The 22,494-nt window shown below is 44.8% G+C and overlaps 1 protein-coding gene across 7 annotated transcripts in view; it reads right to left on the bottom strand.

Moving 5' to 3' along the window:
• The window catches only part of Fndc3b (fibronectin type III domain containing 3B), a 293,906-nt gene that overhangs the window by 200,658 nt on the left and 70,754 nt on the right, over positions 1–22,494 (bottom strand). For all 7 annotated transcript variants that reach the window (XM_029475079.2, XM_029475085.2, XM_021157455.3 and 4 more), the window contains exon 3: positions 3,020–3,095. In XM_029475079.2, coding sequence (XP_029330939.1) covers positions 3,020–3,095 — 76 coding nt within the window. The remainder of the gene's footprint in view (positions 1–3,019; positions 3,096–22,494) is intronic.

Raw genomic sequence — 22,494 nt, 5'->3', positions numbered from 1 at the left:
ACACACACACGTGAAGGGAAAACTGTCCCTCTTGGTCCCAGTACTCCACCACTGTACCCTTCCTTTCCCAATAATGAGAATGAAGTCCTAACTTGTAAGCTAAGTCTAACCATGATGCTGGGCAAAAAGAATTTAAGTTGTAAACCAGTATTTCTGCTTCCCGTTTTCTGCTGTCCTGAATCAACAGGTGCATCACAGTTCCACTAGCAAGGTGAGAGGCCCCAGCTCCTGGATAACTCTTGTAACGTGCGGGACAGAAAACCACAGGGCAGTCTTTGCCTCTCTCGTGTCATGAGCTCTCAGGACATGAAACAATCGTCTTGGGCCTCAGGTTCCTCATGTGTCTGTCACACTCACTAAAGGAGAACAGGCACAATACAGCCCAAGAATGGAATAAACAATACAGCAACAAGGATGAAATCACAATTAATAGAAGGAAGCCACAATACCAGGTGCCAGATGTCGCACTGGACAGCCGGTCCCCACATCCTATAGGACTGTATTCAACACATGATCAACAGATCACAGTGGCACTCCACTGAAGGCCATTGCATTTCATGCTGGAGGGGCTTGCCTGGGCTCTCCTTAGCTTTGGCCCCGGGGTAAAGCTTATGGTTCTGCCTGCCAGCAACTTGCCTTCCACATTTCTAGGATCACCCAGTTGTCCTGCCCTCTCCAAAACCCAAGCACAGCATGTGGTTCCTGGTCCCTGTATCTCTCATGCTGTATGGTGTCATTGCGATTAACTGGGACAAGGACTGCCAAACCCCAAATAAAGATAACTATAGAGTCTTAGACTCCAGAAAAGAACAAAGAATAGGAAAGCTGGGGCGGCCAGAGATACACAGACTTCATCCTTCTGCTTTAGTCAGAGGCAATTTTCCATCACTGGGAGGGTGTCATTTATCGCCAAGAATCACCACAAATAAACACAATGATCCCTTTGTGAACAGAGCAACACACTTGCAACACTGCTATTGGAGTGTACCAGCTACTGACATGGACTCAGACGCTTTCAGAAAAGTCAACTCCATGAATATGTAAGCACACATGTGTACAAACACTGCTCAGACACATTTGTACTCACACACACAGTTCTCAGACACAAACCGCAAGGATCGAGGCTCATCTAGAATGCAGTCTGCTCTCCGAGATGCCATCTGCTCTTCTCAGTTGTGAGGTGGATGCACACAGTACCTGGGGCTTCATGGGCTCTCGCGGCACCATAGCCAGAGACTCAACCACTTTGTTGTTGGAGGTAGAATTTCGCTGTAGCCCAGGCTGGCCTACAATTCTTAATTGTATGTACTATGTAGCTGGGGATAACCTGAACTGCAGACCTTCCTGGCTCCACCTCCCCGCAGGGATCCTGAACTGCTTTTCTTCCTGAACTGAGAAGCTCAGCAAGCCTCTTCATCTCGATCCTCAGTGTCACGTCTAGAAGAGGCTGACTTCAAGGTTTCTAACTAAGACTAGGTCCATTCCCAATGACACTGTGGGCCAGAGACAAGAAGCTACACTCCACACTACTTCCACATGTGACTCTCCCTCTCTCTCGACCCGGAGTTTCATCCTACTTTTTGTCAATGAAGACTAAGACTATAATACCAAAAATAATTCCAACAGCAATGGCTAGAGAATTATAGTCAGCAAACAAATCATTTATACAAACATTAAATTATTCCAGTCTAACTCCAATTAAAATTCATTAGGCTTAAATCTTTAACATATGCTCATTTTTAAGTTGTAAATATTGTTCCTACAGATCCAAGGAAGTCATGAATGACAGAGCAGTCTGCTGCTTTCTCAACAGTGAAATAGAAACGGCCACTGTTTGTACAAAGCTCATTACAGTAAAGTAGCAGGGGCATGCATCTCCTCTCACCTGATATGTATTGGTAAACATGTCCAGGCTTTATAAGTAAGCCTTCTGATTAGATTCCCATCTGCTCAGTAGCTAACACCAACCTCAATCCCATTACCATCTATTCTTTCCCTCACCATCCCAAGCACTACAAGAAGAGCTATCATGAACAGGTGTCATGCTCTACCTTCCAACAGGGCACTGCTTGCAGACCAGGAGCAGGTCTGACACCATCATTCCACACCGATCTGTCTCCACATGCTAGACACAGCTGAGATGGATCTCTCCAGAGTGACCAACTGGAAGGAGTGCCTCTCCATGCCAGGCAGGAGGCAAGGGATGGCTAAGCCATGGTGCTTTACGAAACCATCCACAGAATCTCACTCACACAGAGGCTTGTTTACGAAAGGACTTCCGTAGTCTGTGGACAGTACTAGGGTAAGCCTTTGGAGACCCTGAGAGGAGCATTTTACATGTGGAAAGGGCGAGAAACATCAGGGGCCACTGGGTAAACAGTGGTTGGCAGCTGCCCCCCTGTATTCATGACCTTGACTCCCCTTCTGCAGTAGGGGGAGGAACACACCTCTGACTCCCTCTCACCCTGAAGCTGGTCACTATAATGAATCCAGCTACTACCTGTGTGTAGGTAGGCCACTTAACAGGGAAGCAAGGGTAACATTCTGCTAGAAGCCTCCCAGACCTGAGTGTGTCTGGGTGTACACCCAACTCTATGAGAGAACTAGGGCAAAGTGGCTTTGACTTGTAGCTTTCTGTGTCTCAGAGCTCAGTACATGGCTAAGCCACTCCCTGGTCCATAGAAAATGTGGTGATGGATATGTTGTTTTAAGCCACCCAACAACGGATAACTAGCAGGTATCCAATACATAATGCTACTCAGACTACCAGGTGACGAGAACCACTATATATATATATATATATATATATATATATATATGCACGCGCACACACACACACACACAATATATATATATATATATATATATATATATATATATATATATATAAGACCATAGGACAGAAAAATAAAGAGGAGATATCTTTGCTTCTAGAAAGCACAGGAAAAAAACTTACTTCCATTATAATAAAGAAGAACCCCTCTAATTAGAAGGTTTGTTTATGAGAAAACATCCTTACCTTGGATGCACTGAAGTGTCCCATCCTCAGCTCTGATTGTAAAGGTCTCACCTGGGTTCACTTGGACAAGAATGACCTGTGACAACAGAGAGGCCAGTTAAATCAGTGCCCCAGCCATTCTGCCAGCTTTCCACTCCCAGGAAGCACATGACACCAAATCTTGTACCAGCACAAAATTTAGGGTACAAGTCTTAACCCCACTCAAAATGTAGGACTATGCCTAGTGTACCACCCATATTGTTTATATTATATAACTCTAAAACATGACTATACTGCACTTTTCCCTTGGAAAACACAATTTTCTTTTCTCTTTCTTGAGTTTAGACACAAACAAATTAGAAAAAGAATACACAAAACCTTTCTATACAGAGGAAAGCTGCATAGCACGTGACCATTTGACCTGCTGCTACTGGAGATATGATGGGTTAATTAACAAGATTATAAAATTTAAAAGGTTGGAAAAGAACATCTGCATGCAAACTTAAAGTATAATAAATGGCACAAAACAAACCCCAGCAAACATTCCAATATTTCAGTATACAACCTAGAATCGGTGTTTTCTTCACAGAGACACACATACGTAACACTGAGATAGCTTCCAAAACACAAGATGGGAGGCAGCTGTGCTGCAGCTCACTCTCTTCAACAGCTTCACAGATTTAGTTCTAATCAAAGGATAACCAAGGGGGGGGGGGGAATCACTGCTTTAAAACTCGCTGTGTAACTGTGACTAAGTATCAGTAGGGCCAACTCCAGCTCTGACTGGCACTGTCATCCTGTCTGTGGACACAGAAAAGATGCTGCTGTCCTTCCGTGTTAGCTCTTGCAGGAGGCCTAGGCTACCACACTGAAACAACAGGCAGACTGTCCCTTCTTCTTTGAGCTCTCCCCAACACAGTACCCCTTCCATTAACAGCTAGCAGCTACTCTGCTTTCTGCAACTTCCAGCTGCAATGAATTAATTATATTCATATTTGTCTTCGTGGCTGTTTCCTTCTTTAAGTGAGATGGTAATAGGATAATATATGGCTGTTGAAGCCCATGCCTGACAATACTTTTATTGATGGCAGGAAAACCATCTCAGAATATTCTTTTAGCTCAGGAATTAAAATTTTGTAAGATTAGAGACTAGAGAGATGGCTCAGTGTTTAAGAGAGCTTACTGTTCTTGTGAAGGGTCCAAGGTCAGTTCCCAACACCCACATGGTGGCTCACATCCACCTGCAAACTCCATTCCAGGGGCTCGAACACCCTTTTCTGGCCTCTGCAGTCACATGTGACACAATATATTCGTGCAGGATCACACACATAAACATAAATTAAAAAACTAAAAAATGTAGCCAGGCAGTGGTGGCACACACCATTAATCCCAGCACTCGGAAGGCAGAGGCAGGAGGATTTATGAGTTCGAGGCCAGCATGGTCTACAGAGTGAGTTCCAGGACAGCCAGGGCTACACAGAGAAACCCTGTCTTGAAAAACAAAAAATAAATAAATAAATAGAGTAAAGGATCCTGCAGGATGCGATTTAAATATCAACTTCTTTATGCGCTTTGCAAGACTGTTCAGATTAAAGTCATGTCATTTATAATATAAATCTTTAACTTCCACATGTTTTGTTCAAATAGTAATTCACAGCAGGAGATACTGGTGAGGCATGAATTTCTTTTAATTAGGAAATACGTTAACTGGTAAATCCCCAGGACCATTCAGAGGAAAGCAGTCGGAGTCTCCTCATCCCAGATGCTTCATGTTGTTTTGAAGGATAAATTATTTCAAGACGATTTGCTTTTCTCCACAGTCACTGTGTTACTAATCTTCCAGGCTTCTCCATTCTCTGTTCTCAGCAATGTGACAGTGGTGTGCCATTTTAAGACCTCACGAGGAAATCCCTCTAGACCTCCAGAGTGATTACAGCCTCTCCATTGCTTTCTCCAGCCAGAGGATTTAGTCATCCCTTTAACACGAAAGCGCTTGAGTCAGCTTTGCTTCTATAGAAACATACATCACAGCTCTATTACACTACACCCAGTGAAACAGCACTTCAATACAGGCAGGAAATGAGCCTGGGGGAGGCGGGACAACAAAATGGAAGTGACAGGAAGGTGGAGGGAGGACTCGTAAGTGGGAAGAGGGATGGGAGGACAGACAAGGAAGGATGTCAAAGCCACATGGAAATCTAGTACTTTCTAAGCTTCCTACTTTTATTTTCGTGTGTGTGTGTATGTTTGTTTAATTGGAGTTGCCCTACGCAGGGGATAATGTTTGCCCTAGAAGCATAGCTTGACAAATAAAGCCTCCAGCGTCAGGTGTGGGATGTCTCCCCTGGAGTTGTTGGTCAGACCCCCTAGAACAATACAAGCTACTGCCATTGCCCTGGCTTGCCCACCAGAACTTAATGGATAAGAGACTATTACTGAAAACACCACAAACTTTGGTCACAGGACAGAGAGAAATCAAGATGGTACTGACTCCAAAGCTTCCTCGCTGCTGGCAAACTTTCATAGTACCACATGATGCAATCAACACAAAGCTGCTGGAGAAAGGCCATCCGTCACCTGTCTCATTCAGTCATGAGCCCTACACGCTACAACAACGACCAGCATGACAAGATGGACATGCCTGTGGTTGCCATGCTGGTACAGATGTCCCAGGGACAACCAAACTCTTGCTCATTCTGAAGTCCTTTTCCATAATACTGCTGGACCATATTCTTAGGACCACCATTGACGACTGTGTGGGAGAAGAGAGTAAATGAATTCAGGGTTGTCAAAGACAATCTAGGGCAGAGTCCACTGACTTTTTCCCTGCCCCAATTCTACAAGCACGCGCTGTAAGCTCCTGCTTAGTGGGTTAATCATGAAGCACCTGGCTGTGATTCTATCACAGTAGTGCTGGAATTTGTCTAAGGACTTAAAAGATAAAAGTATCCTTTTCTTTTGAAAAAAAAATGTGATACTTTTATTTTTGATACTTCTATACATGTATACAATGTATACATTTGATCACATTCAGTTCCCCCACTGTCTACTTCATGCCCCACCACACACACACACACACACAGTAATCCACTGAGTCTACTTTATACTGCCCAAACACTCATGGGTGTGGTCCCATCCATTCCCTGGAGCATGGTTATCCTACCAGAGGTCACACACTTGAAGATGACTGAGTCTCCATGCCCTAGCTGCCACCGGCTATCGATAGTTCCTTGACTGGAGGGAGGGCATGGTGAGCCTCTCCTCTTTCTGGGCTGGAATGCTGACTGGCTCATCCTTGTACAGGCACCCACAGCTGCTGTGAGTGCACCGGTGCAGTTCTGTCCTGACCAGAAGACACTGCTTCAGTCCAGTACTCCATGACCTCTGGCTCTTAGAATCCTGTTGCCCCCTCTTCTATGATGGTCCCCAAGTCCTGGGGTAAAGGGAGTGTGACAGATGTGCCACTTAGAGTTGAGCACTCCAGAGAGACTTACAGTCTACATCCTGAACAGTTTTGAGTTGGCTAACCGACATCTACTGCACATAAAAACTTCTCTGGTGAGGTCTGAACACTAATCGAGAAAGACAAAAACTTAGAGGACGTTTTGATACTATGTCCACTTCGCAAAATATAGAAATAGATGCTCCCCTGGGATGGCTGTCAGCTGAGCAGTCTTGGTCAGATTTATAGCATCAGGCATGTGTTTCCTCCTGTGGAGTAAATCTCACTTCTCTTTGACAACCCCAAGTTCATATACCAGCTCCACACAACCATCCGCAATGGCCTGAAAATACCACTCACCAATACTAAGGATGGAAAGTGCCAGGCAAGAAATAGGATTTCTGAAGTGATGTCACACTCTGCCTACCACACTGCTTGAAACAATTTTCTGTAACCAGTGACACCAGGACACAATTCAAAGAATGATCTGGAAGCACCCACCTCTTCTGAAGTCTGTTTGTCAAGTCTGTGTGTGTGTGTAGTCCTCGCTCAAACACCCCTCAGCTTACAGAGTTCAGTGCCTAATCCCTTCTCCCTCACTTCTTCAGGAAGATGACAGATAAATGGCTTTTAAGCATCTCTTCGGATGTTTAGTTCATGTAATTTTCACTGCTGCTGAGTTGCTATGGCAACCAGATTGTAATCTACCAAGCTACCTTAGAAAGGAGGTGAAGCTCACGCCCCCTAATAGCAATCTCTCTCCCCACAAGAGCAAAGCCACGGCTGGAGCACACTGTAGTGAACTGGCTGGAGCACACTGTAGTGAACTGGCTGGAGCACACTGTAGTGAACTGGCTGGAGCACACTGTAGTGAACTGGCCCCTGGGTATTTTTAGGAGAAAGCATTTGACTTGATTGAGAGAGACTGACCACTGTGCCACTGTCACTGTCAATGACAGAGATAAAAATAAAGCGTTGACTCCGCAGCAGCCCAGTGGCCTGTCCTAACCACAGGCGTGAATGAGCCACCGGCACCAGGCCTTGCATCACACAGCCTGGAGAAGCGTGAGTCACATCCCGGCAGGCCAGGAACAGCGAACTTTCTGAGCCATGCATGTCAGTTCTCTTCTGCCTCACCCCGCTCTTCCCATCACGGCCCTCCCCCAGCATAGCTGCTAAGAGTCCCCTTTAGATGCTATGTCCACTTAGCAGAATATCGGAGTAAATTTATCCCTGGGAAGCCCTTCAGCCTCATCGTTTTCTGTTCATTCATTGGCCATTTCCTGCTTTTCGAAGTCAGTATTAAACCAACTCACGCTGTGCTGTCTCTTCTAAAGGGGAAGAGAAGGATCTTAATCACAGATTTTCCTTTCCCAGAGACACTGACACAGAGCCAAGCTGTCAGAGCAGGAAGCAGGAATGCTTCAAACCTCGGCCTACATGGCCTCATCAGAGCTGCTCCAACTGCAAGGGCCGTCGGAGTCAAGAAGTCTGAAATAAGCATGAGGCAGGTTAGCAAGGCAATGGATGACAGCAACTCTCCATTCTTGCTAAATACCAAAGATACAGAAAATAAGACTTAGAATACAACAGAGCAAAAAGCTAATGCAGCACTCTAGAAATAACTGCGTCACCCAAGGGACAGGCTGGAGGAAGACCCTGCAGCTCTTCCTTCATAACTGTCAATCTAACTGCTTCTTACTCATGAGGAAAGAAACAGGACAGGAGGAAGCTAAGGCTAGGCCTGGAGGCAACTCTACCCTAAAGGCAAGCTCCTGACCTCTGCCTCAAATAGACTATCATCAGAAGGAGGCAAACTGCGGTTGAGTGTGGAATAACCAGGTCTCTATAGCAAGCTCCAGGCGGGCTGGGGTTACACTGTGAGATGGTGTCTCAAAAATCAATTAATAAAGAAAAATAGAAGCATTAAGCCTCAGGATGGTGGTGGCTTAGCTGGTAAGGTGCTCAGCTTGTAAGCACAAGTACGTGAGGAAGAGGCTCAGAACTTGCATCTATGGAAAACTCTAAGTGTGATGGTGTGTGCTCAAAAGCCCTACTCCAGTGAGACAGAAACAAACAGATTCCTGGTGCCTGCTGGCCAAGCAGCCAAATGAGCAGACTTACCAAATCCCAGGCCAATGAGGGATGTTGTCTCCAGAAAACAAAACAAAACATAATAAAATAAAACAAGAATATAAAAGGGTCAGGGAGAGGCGGACAGTGCATGGGGAATTACATCAAGGTTTTCTCTAACATGCCACGGCCACCGCTGCCATCACCATCACCTGAGTAAAGCCCTGCAGAGAATCAGTCCATTCGAGAAGCCTCTCTGGGAGAGCAGTACTGACTTGATCAAAGGTGAAACATTGCCTCTGCAGCTTCCTGGGAGTTCTATTTGGTACCCAGAAGATCAAGAGCCATAGCAGGAGAGGAGAGCCTCTGCCACTTCTGCAGCTTTCTCCATTTACCACACTGTGAGGCCCACATGGCTCTGAGCAGTTACAGGTATAAACACTTCTCCATCTGGCCCACATTTCTCATTACCCAGTGGTTACCTTGGGGGAGATATGATAAAGCCTGAAGACTGCAGAAGGGGTTCCCTGTGAAGAAGGCTTCTGTAGCCTGTCTAGCATTTTCCTTCAATTTCACCTGACTTTTGGGTGGTACTAAGGATCAAACCAAGAGCCTCACATAAACTAGGCAAGCACACTTCCACTACGCCATACTCCAGCGCCATAAAAGCTCCTAAAAACTAACCCTTGGCTGCATGAAAAGGACAGCAGCTTCTCTCCTGCAACTATTTTATGATCACACACGTGTTCTTGCCTATGTGTGCACACACATAGACACCTGTCTACACACTACTTGTACATGCATACACACCCATACACACAGAGACCTCCCACAGCTGTACACATACACACCTGCACACACATAAACCCACAGCTGTATATATATAGACATGCCCCCATACCTTTGCACACACACACACACACACACACCAGTACACACACATGCTCCCACACCTGTACACAAATACTCAAACACCTTTACATGCACACACCTGTATACACACCTACATAATACACACACAGCACACATTTGTCTACTCACACACCAGCCCCTTCAGATTGTCAAATCTAAATCTATCCATACACACCTTCGACATTCTCATCTGCCTGGCACAGAGCACAACAGCCCTCAGGTATAACTGAAATAGACATATTTGTTTTCTGAGTCCAATATCTTTTCTCCAAAAGAGAAGTGATGTTTGCCAACAATCAAAGCTCATCTTCATGGTAAGAACACTCTCCGAGGCTGGAGAGATGGCTCAGTGGTTAAGAGCACTGAGCTCAATTCCCAGCAACCACATGGTGGCTCACAACCATCTGTAATGGGATCTGATGCCCTCTTCTGGCACACAGGTGTACATGAAGATAGAGCACTCGCATACATAAAATAAATAAATTTTTTAAAAATACTAAAAAAAAAAAAAAGTCCCTGGGTTAAAGAATCAAGTAAGTAGACCACAGAGATACTACAGGAAAGAAGAGAACACCTGTGATCTTGCCCTGTTCACCTGTCCTCCCTACAGCCAGATTCCAAAGCTTGCAAAAGTGTAAGAGCTAAGAAGCCACAGGTGAGTTCTGCGAACACTGGCTCAGCCGGCTGTACCATCAGCACAGTTGGCAGGACAACACTCCCATTCTGCTTCTCTTTCCAAAGGGTCCCACATGTTTTAATGCCTGGTTTTCTTGAAAGACCAGAGGTTCACAGTTGGAGCACCCGCTGCTCTTACAGAGAAAAGGTTGGAATTCAGTTCCTAGCACGCATGTTGGGTGGCTCACCTGTAAGTCAAGCTCCAGGGCACCAGATGCATTCTTCTGGCCACCATTGGCCACCACTGGCCACCATGGTATGCACATACAGTTGCATATCAACATACACACAGGTGTGTGGATGCACACACAAATATAAAATAAAAATAAATCTTAAACAAAATAAATGATGGAATGTTCTCGAAACAGTCTATTTAACATCTGTAAAGTTAATTTAGTGCGCTGAGGGCTACCTTACAACACCTTTCCCCAGGGTTTTGTTTTCCTTGGGGACTCTAAAAAGTTAACTATTTATCAAACCCATATGGTATTCCAAGCAGGAATTATTAACCAAATTTAATAGACAAGAAAACCGAAGCTTAAAGAACACAAAAGAAATTGGTCCAAAGTCACCTGACTACAGAGCGGCTGAGCCAGGTGTATGGCTGGCGCTCACTGACACCGCCTCCCTCCACATCTAAGAAGCACGCACTTCAGGGCCCTCTACATCTGTACTTCCCAAACCTGATGGCCCTTTTAGACTTTCTCTTTCTTGGCTTATGCTCTAAAAAACTAGCTTCAAAAGCTCTCAGCCACCAGCCTCGGCCCTTTTCTTCTTGCCAGCTCATAGCAGTCACCATGGACAGTCTCTGGACCGACCACTCCTGTGCAGACACAAAGGAAAAGGTTTATCGGTAAACTGATCTAATTATAAATCTACAGAGAATCAGCACACGACTTCTTCAGGTCCAAAGTTAATCATATCTCTAGAAGATCTACTCTCATTCCAGAGTAATTTCATTTTAAACTAGTTAAGTGAGTTTGCTTCCTCGTTTCTTGACATTATAATTTAACCTTTATCATATTATACATACTCAAAAAGAATAAGGAATCCAAACTGCAGATAAGAAAAAGCCATCTCCTAAGCTGAGGATATACCTCACTAAAATGTTTGCTGTACACACAGAGAAAGAGAGAGAGAGAGAGAGAGAAAGAGAAGGGGACAAGGTGGGGGTGGGGTGGGAGGGAGAATAGATCTCCTAAAGTTCAATATTCCAACTGAAAATAAAAAATAACCCTCAGGACTACCCATGTGTCAACCCTAAAAACAAGCTCCCATGCACATGAGGTTCTTTCCCTGTGGGTGAGGGTCAGGCCAGAGCTGCTTTCTCGGGAGCACTTGAAGGGTGTACATACTGAGTCGTTAGCCACTCTCCGCTAACCAACTTAGGCATAACCATGGATCTAAGGATACCAGGATACAGTTAAAAGAGTCAGTCTAAAAGATGGAGGCTTGGTCCCAGGTAGGAGGCCCCACCACGTGGCCCACTTGACCTCCAAAGCCCATATTTCCTCACTATAGAAAGCAGAGGCTACTTCCCCACTGCACACAGGAACAGGCCTCGCCTGGTTAGTATCTATGACTAATACTTCTTACCATGGACAAGTCGGAGTTAAGTGAAGAAGATTAAAGAAAACCAGTTTAGCAAATTTGCCGTGTTTCACGTTCTCCCTAAAATCTAAACTTCCACAGATACTCACTCTGACCCAGTTTCTGCTCTCTAACTCTGGCTCTCTGGTTGCGCCTGTCAAGCATGCGCATTTCAGGCTACGGTCAGCCTCCCTGGATCCTGGCAAGAGTGTGAGCCTGGCATCCACTTGCAGAGGTTCTGAAATCTAAGCGCCTTATGGCTTTGAAACAATTCAACCTGCCTAGAGGCACTTCTAATTAAGATTGTCATAATGCAAGCCATCAATAAAGGGTTGCTGACTTATGAATCCAGGAGAGGGATCCTATCTGGCTGCTTTGTGTTTCAGTTCTTAGTTTCAGATATTTTGTATTAGTATCTTTACTGAGACTAAGCAACATACCACACAGTTTATGCACGTGAAGTATTTTTGGTACACTCACATAGTTGGTACCCATGACGCAAAACATGGCAGGAGATTTCCAACACCCCATCTTCCCTCAGTTCCTCCAGCCCTTTAATGTACTTCTGGTCTCTGTATAAATAGACATGTACTTCTGGTCTCATGGTGGATCTTGTACAAAGACAAAAATACCACAATGCAAAGGAATCCTTTCACTTAACAATGAGTTGTCCAGGCCATCCATGTCATCTCATTCATTTCTTTTTCTCTCCAAAGTAATATTCCATTTTTAAATATACTACATTTGGCTCATCTTTTCATCAGTTAATTTACATTTGATTTGCTTCTAAAACTCTTGGTTGTTCTGCATAATTGTGCTCTGAATATTCATAGTCCAGTTTCTGTGGGATACTAAGCCCATTTCTCTTGAATATGTTTGAGATAACATAACCTATAATTAAGGTTTTTGAAAGATTGTACAGCAGAAGCGCCTGGCACTGTGGCTGTCCTCTCAAAGCGCACTGAAGATGTCAACTCAGATCCCTCAGGATGCTTCAAGCATTCAGCTTTCTAAAACATACATAACTCATTGATAGGTTACCCACCATTCGTGGATGAAAGACCTAAACAATTACACATATGGATACCCTAGAGAAAAACGTTTATACAAATGGATACCTAGAACCATTACAAAGTTTAAGGCTGGGTGTGCTGCCAAGTCTAGCATATGGAAGGTAGAGGCAGGATCAGGAGGTCTAAGCCAGCCTTGGCTACAAAGTGAGTCCAAGGGTAGGCTTGGCTACATAAGACCCTGTCTGTGGAAAAAAAAAACAAAAAACAAAAATCAAAAAACAGAGCTAACATGTTGGGGACGAAGATAAGCTACAGCAGTAAAAATTCATCCAACAGGTTCAAGCCTGTCACCGTGGAGGTGGGGCTTAGATACAATGCTGTCCAGTTAGTTTTCCTTTTTGTGTTAGAGTGCAGGGGCCCCCTCACTAAGGAACTGATGTTAATCCAGACACAGGACACTCCTAGTCTCAGAAGCACAAGGACCTTCTGGCATGCGAATGCCAACATGCACATCACCAATCCTTCTGATTCCTCCCTCTCTCTGCACTAAGATCAAATTCAGGACAGACACCAGGCTCTGCGGAGTGCAAAGGAAAACTGTGACAAAGATTTTCCAGCCTCCCTGCCCCTCCTCCCCATGAGCCCTCAGTGCACACAAGCACATAGCTGATTCTCTGCACATCTAATTTGGGGCCAGCTGATGTACCATGACATCAGTGCAGCACAGTGAGCCAAGTTTAAACTCCATCTGGGACAAATAATGTCCAGGCCCGCTGGGACTTCTCTTGTTTATATACACTGACTAAAGATGTCTTGGTGGTAAATGAACCAACTCTCCAGATTTATTTCCCAAGGCATCCAGAACAATATTCTGCACCCTGAAGCAACTCCCTGCTTAGAGTTCTTTCCAAGGCTGTGCGTAAGTGATTTTTAACAGAACACATGATTTTGGAACATGTAATTAACATCTTGAGGAGAGTCAAAGTCCAAGCTGCCCTTTCTTGATCTGAAACAGAGAGAATGAGGGACTCGCTAGCAAGCGGGTGGGTGAGGGTAAGATAGTTCAACCAAACCCCACATGACACTGACTCCTACCTCCGTGGAAGAACTGCGACCTCCCGAAGACCAGTGAGGGAAGCTTTTAAGGTACAGTGGAGTGGCTGAGAAGTCACAGCCCTTCCTTTTGAAGACTAAAACCCAGTTTGTGTTTTCAGCCTGGCATTACATAAGAGGAATCATTACAAATTCAGAAAGAAACAAATCACCTAAGAGTTCAAGTCTTTTTTTCTTTTCTCTCATTTTTTTGGGGGGAAGGGAGAGGTGTGGTGGGGTCAGGGGTCAGAAGATGGAGTTTCTCTGTGTAGCCCTGGCTATCCTGGAACTCTGTAGACCAGGCTGGCTTCAAACTCAGACATCTGCCTGCCTCTGCCTCCTGAGTGTTAAGATTAAAGGCATGTGCCACCACCAGAACCCTGGCTAGTTCCAAGTCTTACACAGAGGACTCCCGAGTCTCCAATCCTGCCTCTACAGTGACTCCACTCTTAAGTGAAAATGAAGGGTGGGTTTGGAAGGAAAGCAGAGGTGAGAGGCCCCTGTCCACTCACCCACACCCTCAAGGAAGAGGTCCAGTTCTCTGCTCACCAGAACTCTCACAGTGCTGACCTCAAAAGGGAACTGCTGACCATCTCAGGGAAAGAATCATTCCTGATAAAACTTCTGGGACCCGACAGAGACCTGGGCTGGAATCTGAAAAGCCTTGATTCCCACTCCAAAGGAAAAATCAAGCCTCCAGACACTCACATTGTGGCTTGGATCTCATGTCACAGAGCCAGTCACTTAGTCACTTGCCAGATCTTGAAAATAACATAGGGATCATAACTACAGGAACTAATGAAGGGGTATATGGGGGGAGGGGGGAGGAGGAGAAAGAGGAAGAGGAGGAGGAGGGGGAGGGGAGGGGGAGGAGGAGGAGAGAGCGCATGAATATTCTCTTTTGCACATACATACTTGTGAAGACCAGAGTCAGTATTAGGTGCCTTCCTCTACTGGCTCTCTTCCTTATTTTCTGAGATAGGGTCTCTCCCTGAACTCACAGCTCACCAACTGATCAGCACAGCAAGCTAATGGGGTCAGATCCACTTGTCTTCAACTCCCTGACTCCCAAATACTAGAATTTCAGGTGTGACCATGCCTAGCTTTTACAAGAGTAGTGGAGATACAAACTTGGGTCCTCGCTTATGTGACACACCAGGTGCTTTAGCCACTGAGCCCTCTCCCCAAAGCCAAGAGGAATAGTAAACTGTGTAATGTATTACCATGCAAAACTCCATCTAACTGCCTACCTGCACAATACAGATATAAAAGGGCACAAGCCAGGCATATCCTCCTTCTTGGAACTTCCTAGAAGAGGCCCTGGGTGAGATCAAGTCCCAGCCATGTGACTTGCCAGCTGCAAACCCTTCACCTTTCCCCCTCAAGCTTAGTCTAGAAATACGCAGGCCTTCACCTTACATGCTATGTGACCGCTAAATGATGAACTAAGTAAGGGCTTAGCACAGCCTCTACCCCAGCAGGAGCCCTCCGCTATGACTGTCCCTTCCCTTGCTTCGGGAGAAGCAAAGAAAGCAAACTTTGAAATAAAATTCACACTTTGCAACAGCTCAAGTCACTGTCTATAAGCATCCATTCAACTAAAAGTTGTTGAGACTAGAATTTTTCCAGTGCCCAGCAAGCTTACAAATCCCACTTGAACTTGAAGGAAACTAGGGGTCTAAGCAAACACATCTGACCTTTATCTTATCTATTGCATTGCTAAAACAAGAGAATATGTTCAAGAGGCAAATTCAGACTTTTATCCTAAGTATCCCTGAGCTACCCCAGAGTAACCAACACAGAACCAGCCACTGTCCCTCTTGCCAGAAGGTCCTCATCCCTGGCATGTGTCTTCAAGACAAGTTCACTGAGGGGTTGAAGTAGCCTGGGGCAGAAGGACAGTTACTGGAAGGTAGGAGGGTGTGAAGCACCCAACCACAGCAACCCACTTTACAAATAGAAGAGAGTCTAAGAAGTAATGCCATAGGGATACCCACTATTGGTGGAAGGTATCCTCTACCATCCAAGTCTATACTCCACCAATACCCCAGGTCCTTAAAAAACTGCTACAGCTTATATACATTTATAAAAATTTAATTGTGGGGGGCTGGAGAGATGGCTCAGCCATTAAGAGCACTGACTGTTCTTCCAGAGGTCCTGAGTTCAATTCCCAGCAACCACATGGTGGCTCATAACCATCTGTAATGGGATCTGATGCCCTGTCCTAGTGTGTCTGAAGACAGCTACAGTGTATGTAATAAATAAATAAATCTTTAAAAATTTTTAATTATGTCTACCTCCTAGATACAATTTGCAGACAGGATCTAGGAAAATCCAGAGTCTGATTCCTTTCCCTGCCTCCTTTCCCTCTAGCAGAGAGGATGCTAAGGCTACAACTGGGTAGTAAGGAAGAGACAGACAAAACAAGAGATAACTGTATCTAGTTTTAGATTAGACGTTGACCTGAATCTTATGTCACATGCTGTCCTGACAGCCCCATGCCTGACATCTTCAATCAATCAATCAATGGAAATCAATGTTGTGTGACGTACATCAGACTTGTAGTGAGATTAGCTATTACACAATTAGGCTGTGTGACACCTATCTCTTGGGGGAGCTGCTTTCCGAGTGTGTACTCTTCAGTAAGCGAACCCCAAACTCTGACCACACTTGCTTTGGGTTCTTTGTTGTCTGAGTTGGCCCAATTACTTGCAAAGAAGATGACCTGCTAAGGTCTGTCCGTTGTATCCAAAGGCCTCTCTAATCCTACCAGGAGCAGGGATAGGGGGACGGGAAACTAACTGCTCAGGTGAGGGAACACTTGCAGCTCAAAAACATGCTCCTTCTTTCAGACAATCTGATCTGATGATGGTGATCTCTGAAGAAGAAGAAGATACAGCCTGAGCCTGAGAAGCAATTGCCAGTATAAACAAGAGACCAAAGCAGCAGGGAATTCTGATGCTTCAAGGGCGCTTCTAGTTCTAACATTAGGGCTAAGCAAGAACTGACTGCGTGGCCAATGGTAGTGTAAGCAGTGGAAGTGGTATAACCTCAAGGGAACTGAACCCAGGTCACCTAGATATGAGATGGCACATTAGTTGCAACCTCCTTAGAAAGGTATATTTTACATATGGAAAGGCAAAGAGAGGGGGAAAATGATGAATATGTCCATTTGGCATGTGGAGATTCATGCTGCGAACTGCACAGTGTCTTGCTTGCTATGGCCATGTTTGGAGTATAGCATCTATTTACATAGTCAAGATTTTACATCTATCATTTGAGCACAAAATGCCTACCAGAAACAATTATGTACTAACATATGTCTTAGAAAAGTCTGGATATAGAAAAGTCTCATCTTCCAACACATGTAAATTATTCTTACTGTATGATGAAACATTCAACATGACAAAGAGATTTTCAAACCAAAACATTAGAGGTCAGAAATGTGACAGCTGCTTCTTGCCCCTGCATTCTGGACGGCCCTGCCGGGAAGGACCAACCCCTGTACTGTGAGCTAAGACAAAGAAAGCCTTCCTCCTTAACTTGCTTCTGTAAGAGTATTTCACCTCTGCACCAGGAAAACTAAGGTGTATGTTTTACAAAACAAAAAGACAAACAAACAAACAAACAAACAAACAAACACTTCATCTAGGCAGTAACAGAAGGTGTGCTTTAAAAAAAAAAATCTCAATAAAGACTTTGTGTAAAGAATCCTCGTCTTCACCTATGTAACAGTTGAATCTTCAAACTGTTGGCTGTCCCCCGACCGGGGACTGTAACTGAAGAACCACAACAGCATCAGGGTTGGTGTGTGCTTAGTATGGAAGCTCAGACGTCACTCGTTAAAAACAGGGGTCAAAACCAATGAGCCCTAGTTGGTAGGAGGGGTGACAGAAGAAGCCTTTTGAAGCCAGGCATCCCAAGCCTCCTGCTTCCCAATCTGTGTCACCAAGCAAAGCCAACAGAGAGAGGTTGCACTGTCTGTGTACAACAGAGGTGCCTAAGAACAGGAATGAGACTCCCATAATAATAAAAGTACAGTATACAGATGTAAAACTGTCTTGTCAAAGAATCAAATTTGACACATAAGATGGGATGTCACAAGTGAAGAAGTTTAAAATGTTCACATGGAACTGAGTTAAGTTCACAGGCCAAGCACGGTGTGGTGACACTGCCGGGTGAAGGCCATGCCCCCAGGGGGCCAGTTACTCCTGTCAGTCAACTGCTGCTGTCTTAGAAACCCACGTGTGCTGTCAGACCTTCTGGCCTCCCACAGAAGCAGGAACATGCCGGAGTCTTCCCATTTTATCAACAGTTGCTCTTCTGGATTTAACGGAAATTGGGCGGGGGGCAAATTGGCCCATTCCTTCACCAGTAGCCACCAAAAGTTAAAGAGCCTCAGGTCCCTCATGAAAAGGGCCTAGCCAGCAGAGGCAAGAGTGCGTGTGGGGTTCAAGGCCATCCAAGTCACTGGCTGGTGGGGAATGCCAAAGACCTTGTCCTGAAAACCCAAAACAACCCAACAAAAGGGAGAATATCTGCTGTAACCTTCGTGCATATTCCTGCCAACTTTAATATGGCTCTAGGTGCAAGCGCTATGTAAATGTGTTACATGGCATTATTATTTAGGGAGTAATAACAAAGGAAACGTGTTGCTTGGAAATGTTTGGTGCAGACATTATTTGCCTTCATTTCTGTAAATATTTTCAATCCATAGCAGCTGGGTGAATCTGAGAATAAGAAACACAGGGACATAGAAGGCCAATTATTTGGCAAATAAGTCTCCTTTTTTTTTTCTTTTAACTATTACCCAAAAGAAATGCACAGACATTATAACATTAATAAAGTAAATGAAGTTTTAGGAAGAGGAAAGGGGCCAGTGAGATGGTGCAGCAGGGAAGGGCACTTGCCACCCAAACTTAATAACCTGAGTTCAACTCCTGTACCCCCAGAAAGATGGAAAGAGGAGCCGACTCCACAGAAGTCCTCCAACGTCCATACACATGCACACTCATGACATGAAAGCACCATACACACACACACACACTTGAGAGAGTATGCACACGCACAAGCATTCATGTCCAAAAACAATAAATAAAAGATTTTATTTTTAAAGGCTTACGGCATATTCAAAAAGTGGCCAGTTTTTTCAAACTGTTTTAAATTAATACAATTTGTTTATTTCTTTCATCTTTTATCCGTTCAAAAAGATTTCCTGTATGCAGCCATAGATGTGGGCCACAGCTTGAACAAGACAGACATGAACTGCCTAATGAAATGGAATCAGACAAAGTCAGCAGTGAGCTGCAGTGGTGATGCTAGAACTATCAGAGGATCCCAGCCTGCCTCTGCGGCCCAGTCACGCCAGTGGGTTTCCTTCAGCCCCTCCTTTTGAAGGCAGCTCAGCTGCTTTGTTTGCAGGCTACTGTAGACTACTGTTGCCTTTGGCTAATTCGATTGTGAAGTGTCTCTCAAGCCAGACAGCCCAGAACTGTCATAATTACATGCTGTGTGTCCTAATTATTGTGGGAGCTGGATCTAACAATGCCTGAGATAACACACATCAACATTTCTTCTCCTAAGGCTGGGATTCTACACAGCCAGTGCCTCGTGACAGCCTCTGCAGGGGGACTGGAAGAGCTGGGGTATCAGACCACAGACTGGATAAACACACGCCTTTTCTACAGTTGCAGGGAGGTCCTGGTGACAGGAGTAAGTGTTTTTGCAGCTGGCACACTACTGCGTAAGGAATGCTGGCCTCTCCAATCTCAGGGAGTCTGTGATACTGCAGTATACCCAACACAGGGCTGGGGGGGACCAACCACCATAGTGGAACACTGATGGTCAAGCAGAATTTCTAACAAAAAAATTACTGAAAGCAAAGTCTCAAGAAATGAGATCAGACCTTTGTTGTTGTTGTTGTTTTGTTGTTGTTGTTATTGTTGTTTTGGAGGGGGCAGGGTATAGAGAGAGTGATGCTCAGTGGATAAGGCACCTGCCTTGAAAGGCACCAGCCTCAGCATCTGGCCTAGCCTGTTCCATGCCAATGAGAGACAATTTCAATGAAGGAGACTGTGTTCCTGGTGTAATGACCAAAAATGCCCTCCACCCTCTGTGTAGACATGCACACATGTGTACCTACACACAAACATGCATACAAGAACATTCACGAAAGAAAAATCAAAATCTATTGAGGAAAGATTTGCTCATGGTGAACTTAAAATATTAACTCTCCATTGAACTCTCCATTAAAGAAGTTAATGGAGTTAACTCTCCATTAACTTCTCCATTCAGGGAAGCTCTTGAGCAAGCTCCACCTCCCGTGCCCAGCTTGCTCCGTTATGCTCTGGTCTATCGTCTATGCTGGCTTAGCATGTGTGTAAATACAGCATCCGGGGTTGTATTTATCCAACTAACCTGCTCGTTCCCTTCAGGCAAGAGCAGCATCTATTCGTGTTTGTGTCTCCAGCCCCTAAGACGGTGCTGGCACAGAAGACTTTTGTAAACACTTATTAAAATGAATGTATCTATTACTCAGTCAGTCCATAAGCCGTCCCATAAATTCTGCCCTCTACTCCTTGCCACGTGCAATCTCGATGGATCTAAACGGTAGAAAGAAGCAGGTAGCAGTTGGAAAGAATGCTTAACATAAGCACAAGCTGTGCGTCTTTCATGTATCAGGACAGAGGGGAGTGTGGCCCCAAACCATGCTCTGCCTCACTGGGAGTTCCAGCTTAAAAGGAGATTCTGTCCGAAGAGGACATATTGCATTCAGCAATAAAGCAGGGGCCTGTATTCTGATGGCTGGTCTCATTCTCATTTGGATAAGCGAAAGTTGTTTGTCTATTTTTATCCACTACATTAATTATAAGACTTCCTCCCCACTGGATCTTAAGTAGAAAAGGCCCACTGTACACACACAGCTCTACATGAGGTCAAACCTGTGCTGTATGACGTTGTAAACACTTAAAGGAAGAGGGAAGCTGTCAGGGAAGTGTAATTAAGAAGATCTCAAAATGGAAAAGGTCAAGGAATTGGGAGGGAACATCTGACGTCAAAGGCATGCTGTGTGGAGCGCTGACACACTGTGACGAGCAAGCAAGCTAGCGCTGTCTGAAACATGGAAAGTTCTCCGTCTAATATGCCGTCTAGAAGACAAAAGCATGCCAAAAAAACTCTGGCTATGGATTCTGTCCTAGGGAAGCAAGATTTCGAAATCAAACAAGAAAAAAAAGAAAAAAAAAAAAAGAAATGAGAAGAAAAAAAAAAAAAACTTCTCAACAAAATGGAGTGCTACAGGTCAGCCCTTGGGAATGATCCAAGTCAGGGGAATTGGAAATGAGCTCTCTTTAACATACTGAACCAGAACAAGTAGAAGGCGTGTTACCCTGGGCTGGCAAGACCCACAAAGGTTGTTTTGTTTTGTTCTGTTTTGTTTTGTTTTTACATTTCAGAAGGTTAACTTCCTCAAAAAAACTTTCAAACTATAAAATAAAATGCTTAAAAACAAGGATTATTCTCAAAGTTTAAAAAGGAAGACAGAAATAAGAAACATGATAAAGAGACCATTTACTAAATGCCCTGTGCGTAATGCTAGCAGTGTAAAGGAGCAGCCAGCTCAGCCCTGCCCGCTGCGACTGACCCTCGGTGAACTCGGGGATCAAGTCATCAGCTTCTCTCCAGACGCCTTGCTGTTCAGAGCATCCCGGAAGCAGAAACAGCCATCAACTGTCAAGGTGCAGGATCTCGGGCGCATCACCTAGGAGATGGACCCTGCGCGTGTCTATGAGAGCTTCTACGAGGTTAGCTGAGGTAGAAGAGTGGGCTAGAGAACTGCACTGAATGAGCCCCAGCATCCATTGCTCTCTCATGGACCGGAGGTGGCCCCACTGCCTCGCACACTGACCTACCTACTGCCTTGACCCCCCTACTGTTGTGAACTACACCCTCAAACTGAACCAAAACAAACCCTTTCTGCTAGTTGCTTCTGTCAAGTTGTGTCACACCAATGCAGACGGTAGGTCCATCCAAAGGAAGGAGTAGAAGCTAAAGAGATGAAGGAGACATAGGCTGGGGATGTTCGGGGACACAAAAACGAAGGAAAGTGGTCACACAGGCCACTGTCTGGGCAGAGCCACAGTGAGAGACGGAGATGCATCATCCAGGCATGATAGATCTTAGTCTAGACCTGATGAGTGAAATATTTCAAACTGCCAAGCAGTGATGTCACACGCATTCCAGCACTTAGGAGGCAGACTCTGGAGGACTTGTGAGCTCGAGGCCATCCTGGTCTACAAGAGTGAGTTCCAGGACAGCCAGGGCTACAAACAGAGAAACACTGACTCAAAAAAAAAAAAAAAGTTTGTTCACTAAACAATGTTCCCCTTTAAGAGAATTTTACATTAATACCAAATAGTTAACTGTAAATGTTAATGCTTCAACATATATCTAACAGTTAGATTAAGACTGAAACAATCTCCATCATATTGTATGCACATGTACATGTTTATGCAAAAGCACAGGTGGCCTCCATTGCTGTCACTAAGACACAGGCAACTTTATTTTGAGACAGTCTTTCCCTGGCCTGAAACTTGCCAATTAGTCTAAACTGGCTAGCCAGGAAGCCTCGTAGATCCTCCTGTCCCCCACTCCAGTGCTAGAATCACGAGCAGACGCCCTATTCCTAGTGGTTTTTAATA

Source organism: Mus caroli, unplaced genomic scaffold (assembly GCF_978045245.1).
Source record: "Mus caroli unplaced genomic scaffold, Mus_caroli_1 scaffold_3, whole genome shotgun sequence".
Classification (NCBI taxonomy): domain Eukaryota; kingdom Metazoa; phylum Chordata; class Mammalia; order Rodentia; family Muridae; genus Mus; species Mus caroli.
Note: the sequence above shows the minus strand (reverse complement) of the source record. Positions and strands in the feature narration are given on the sequence as shown.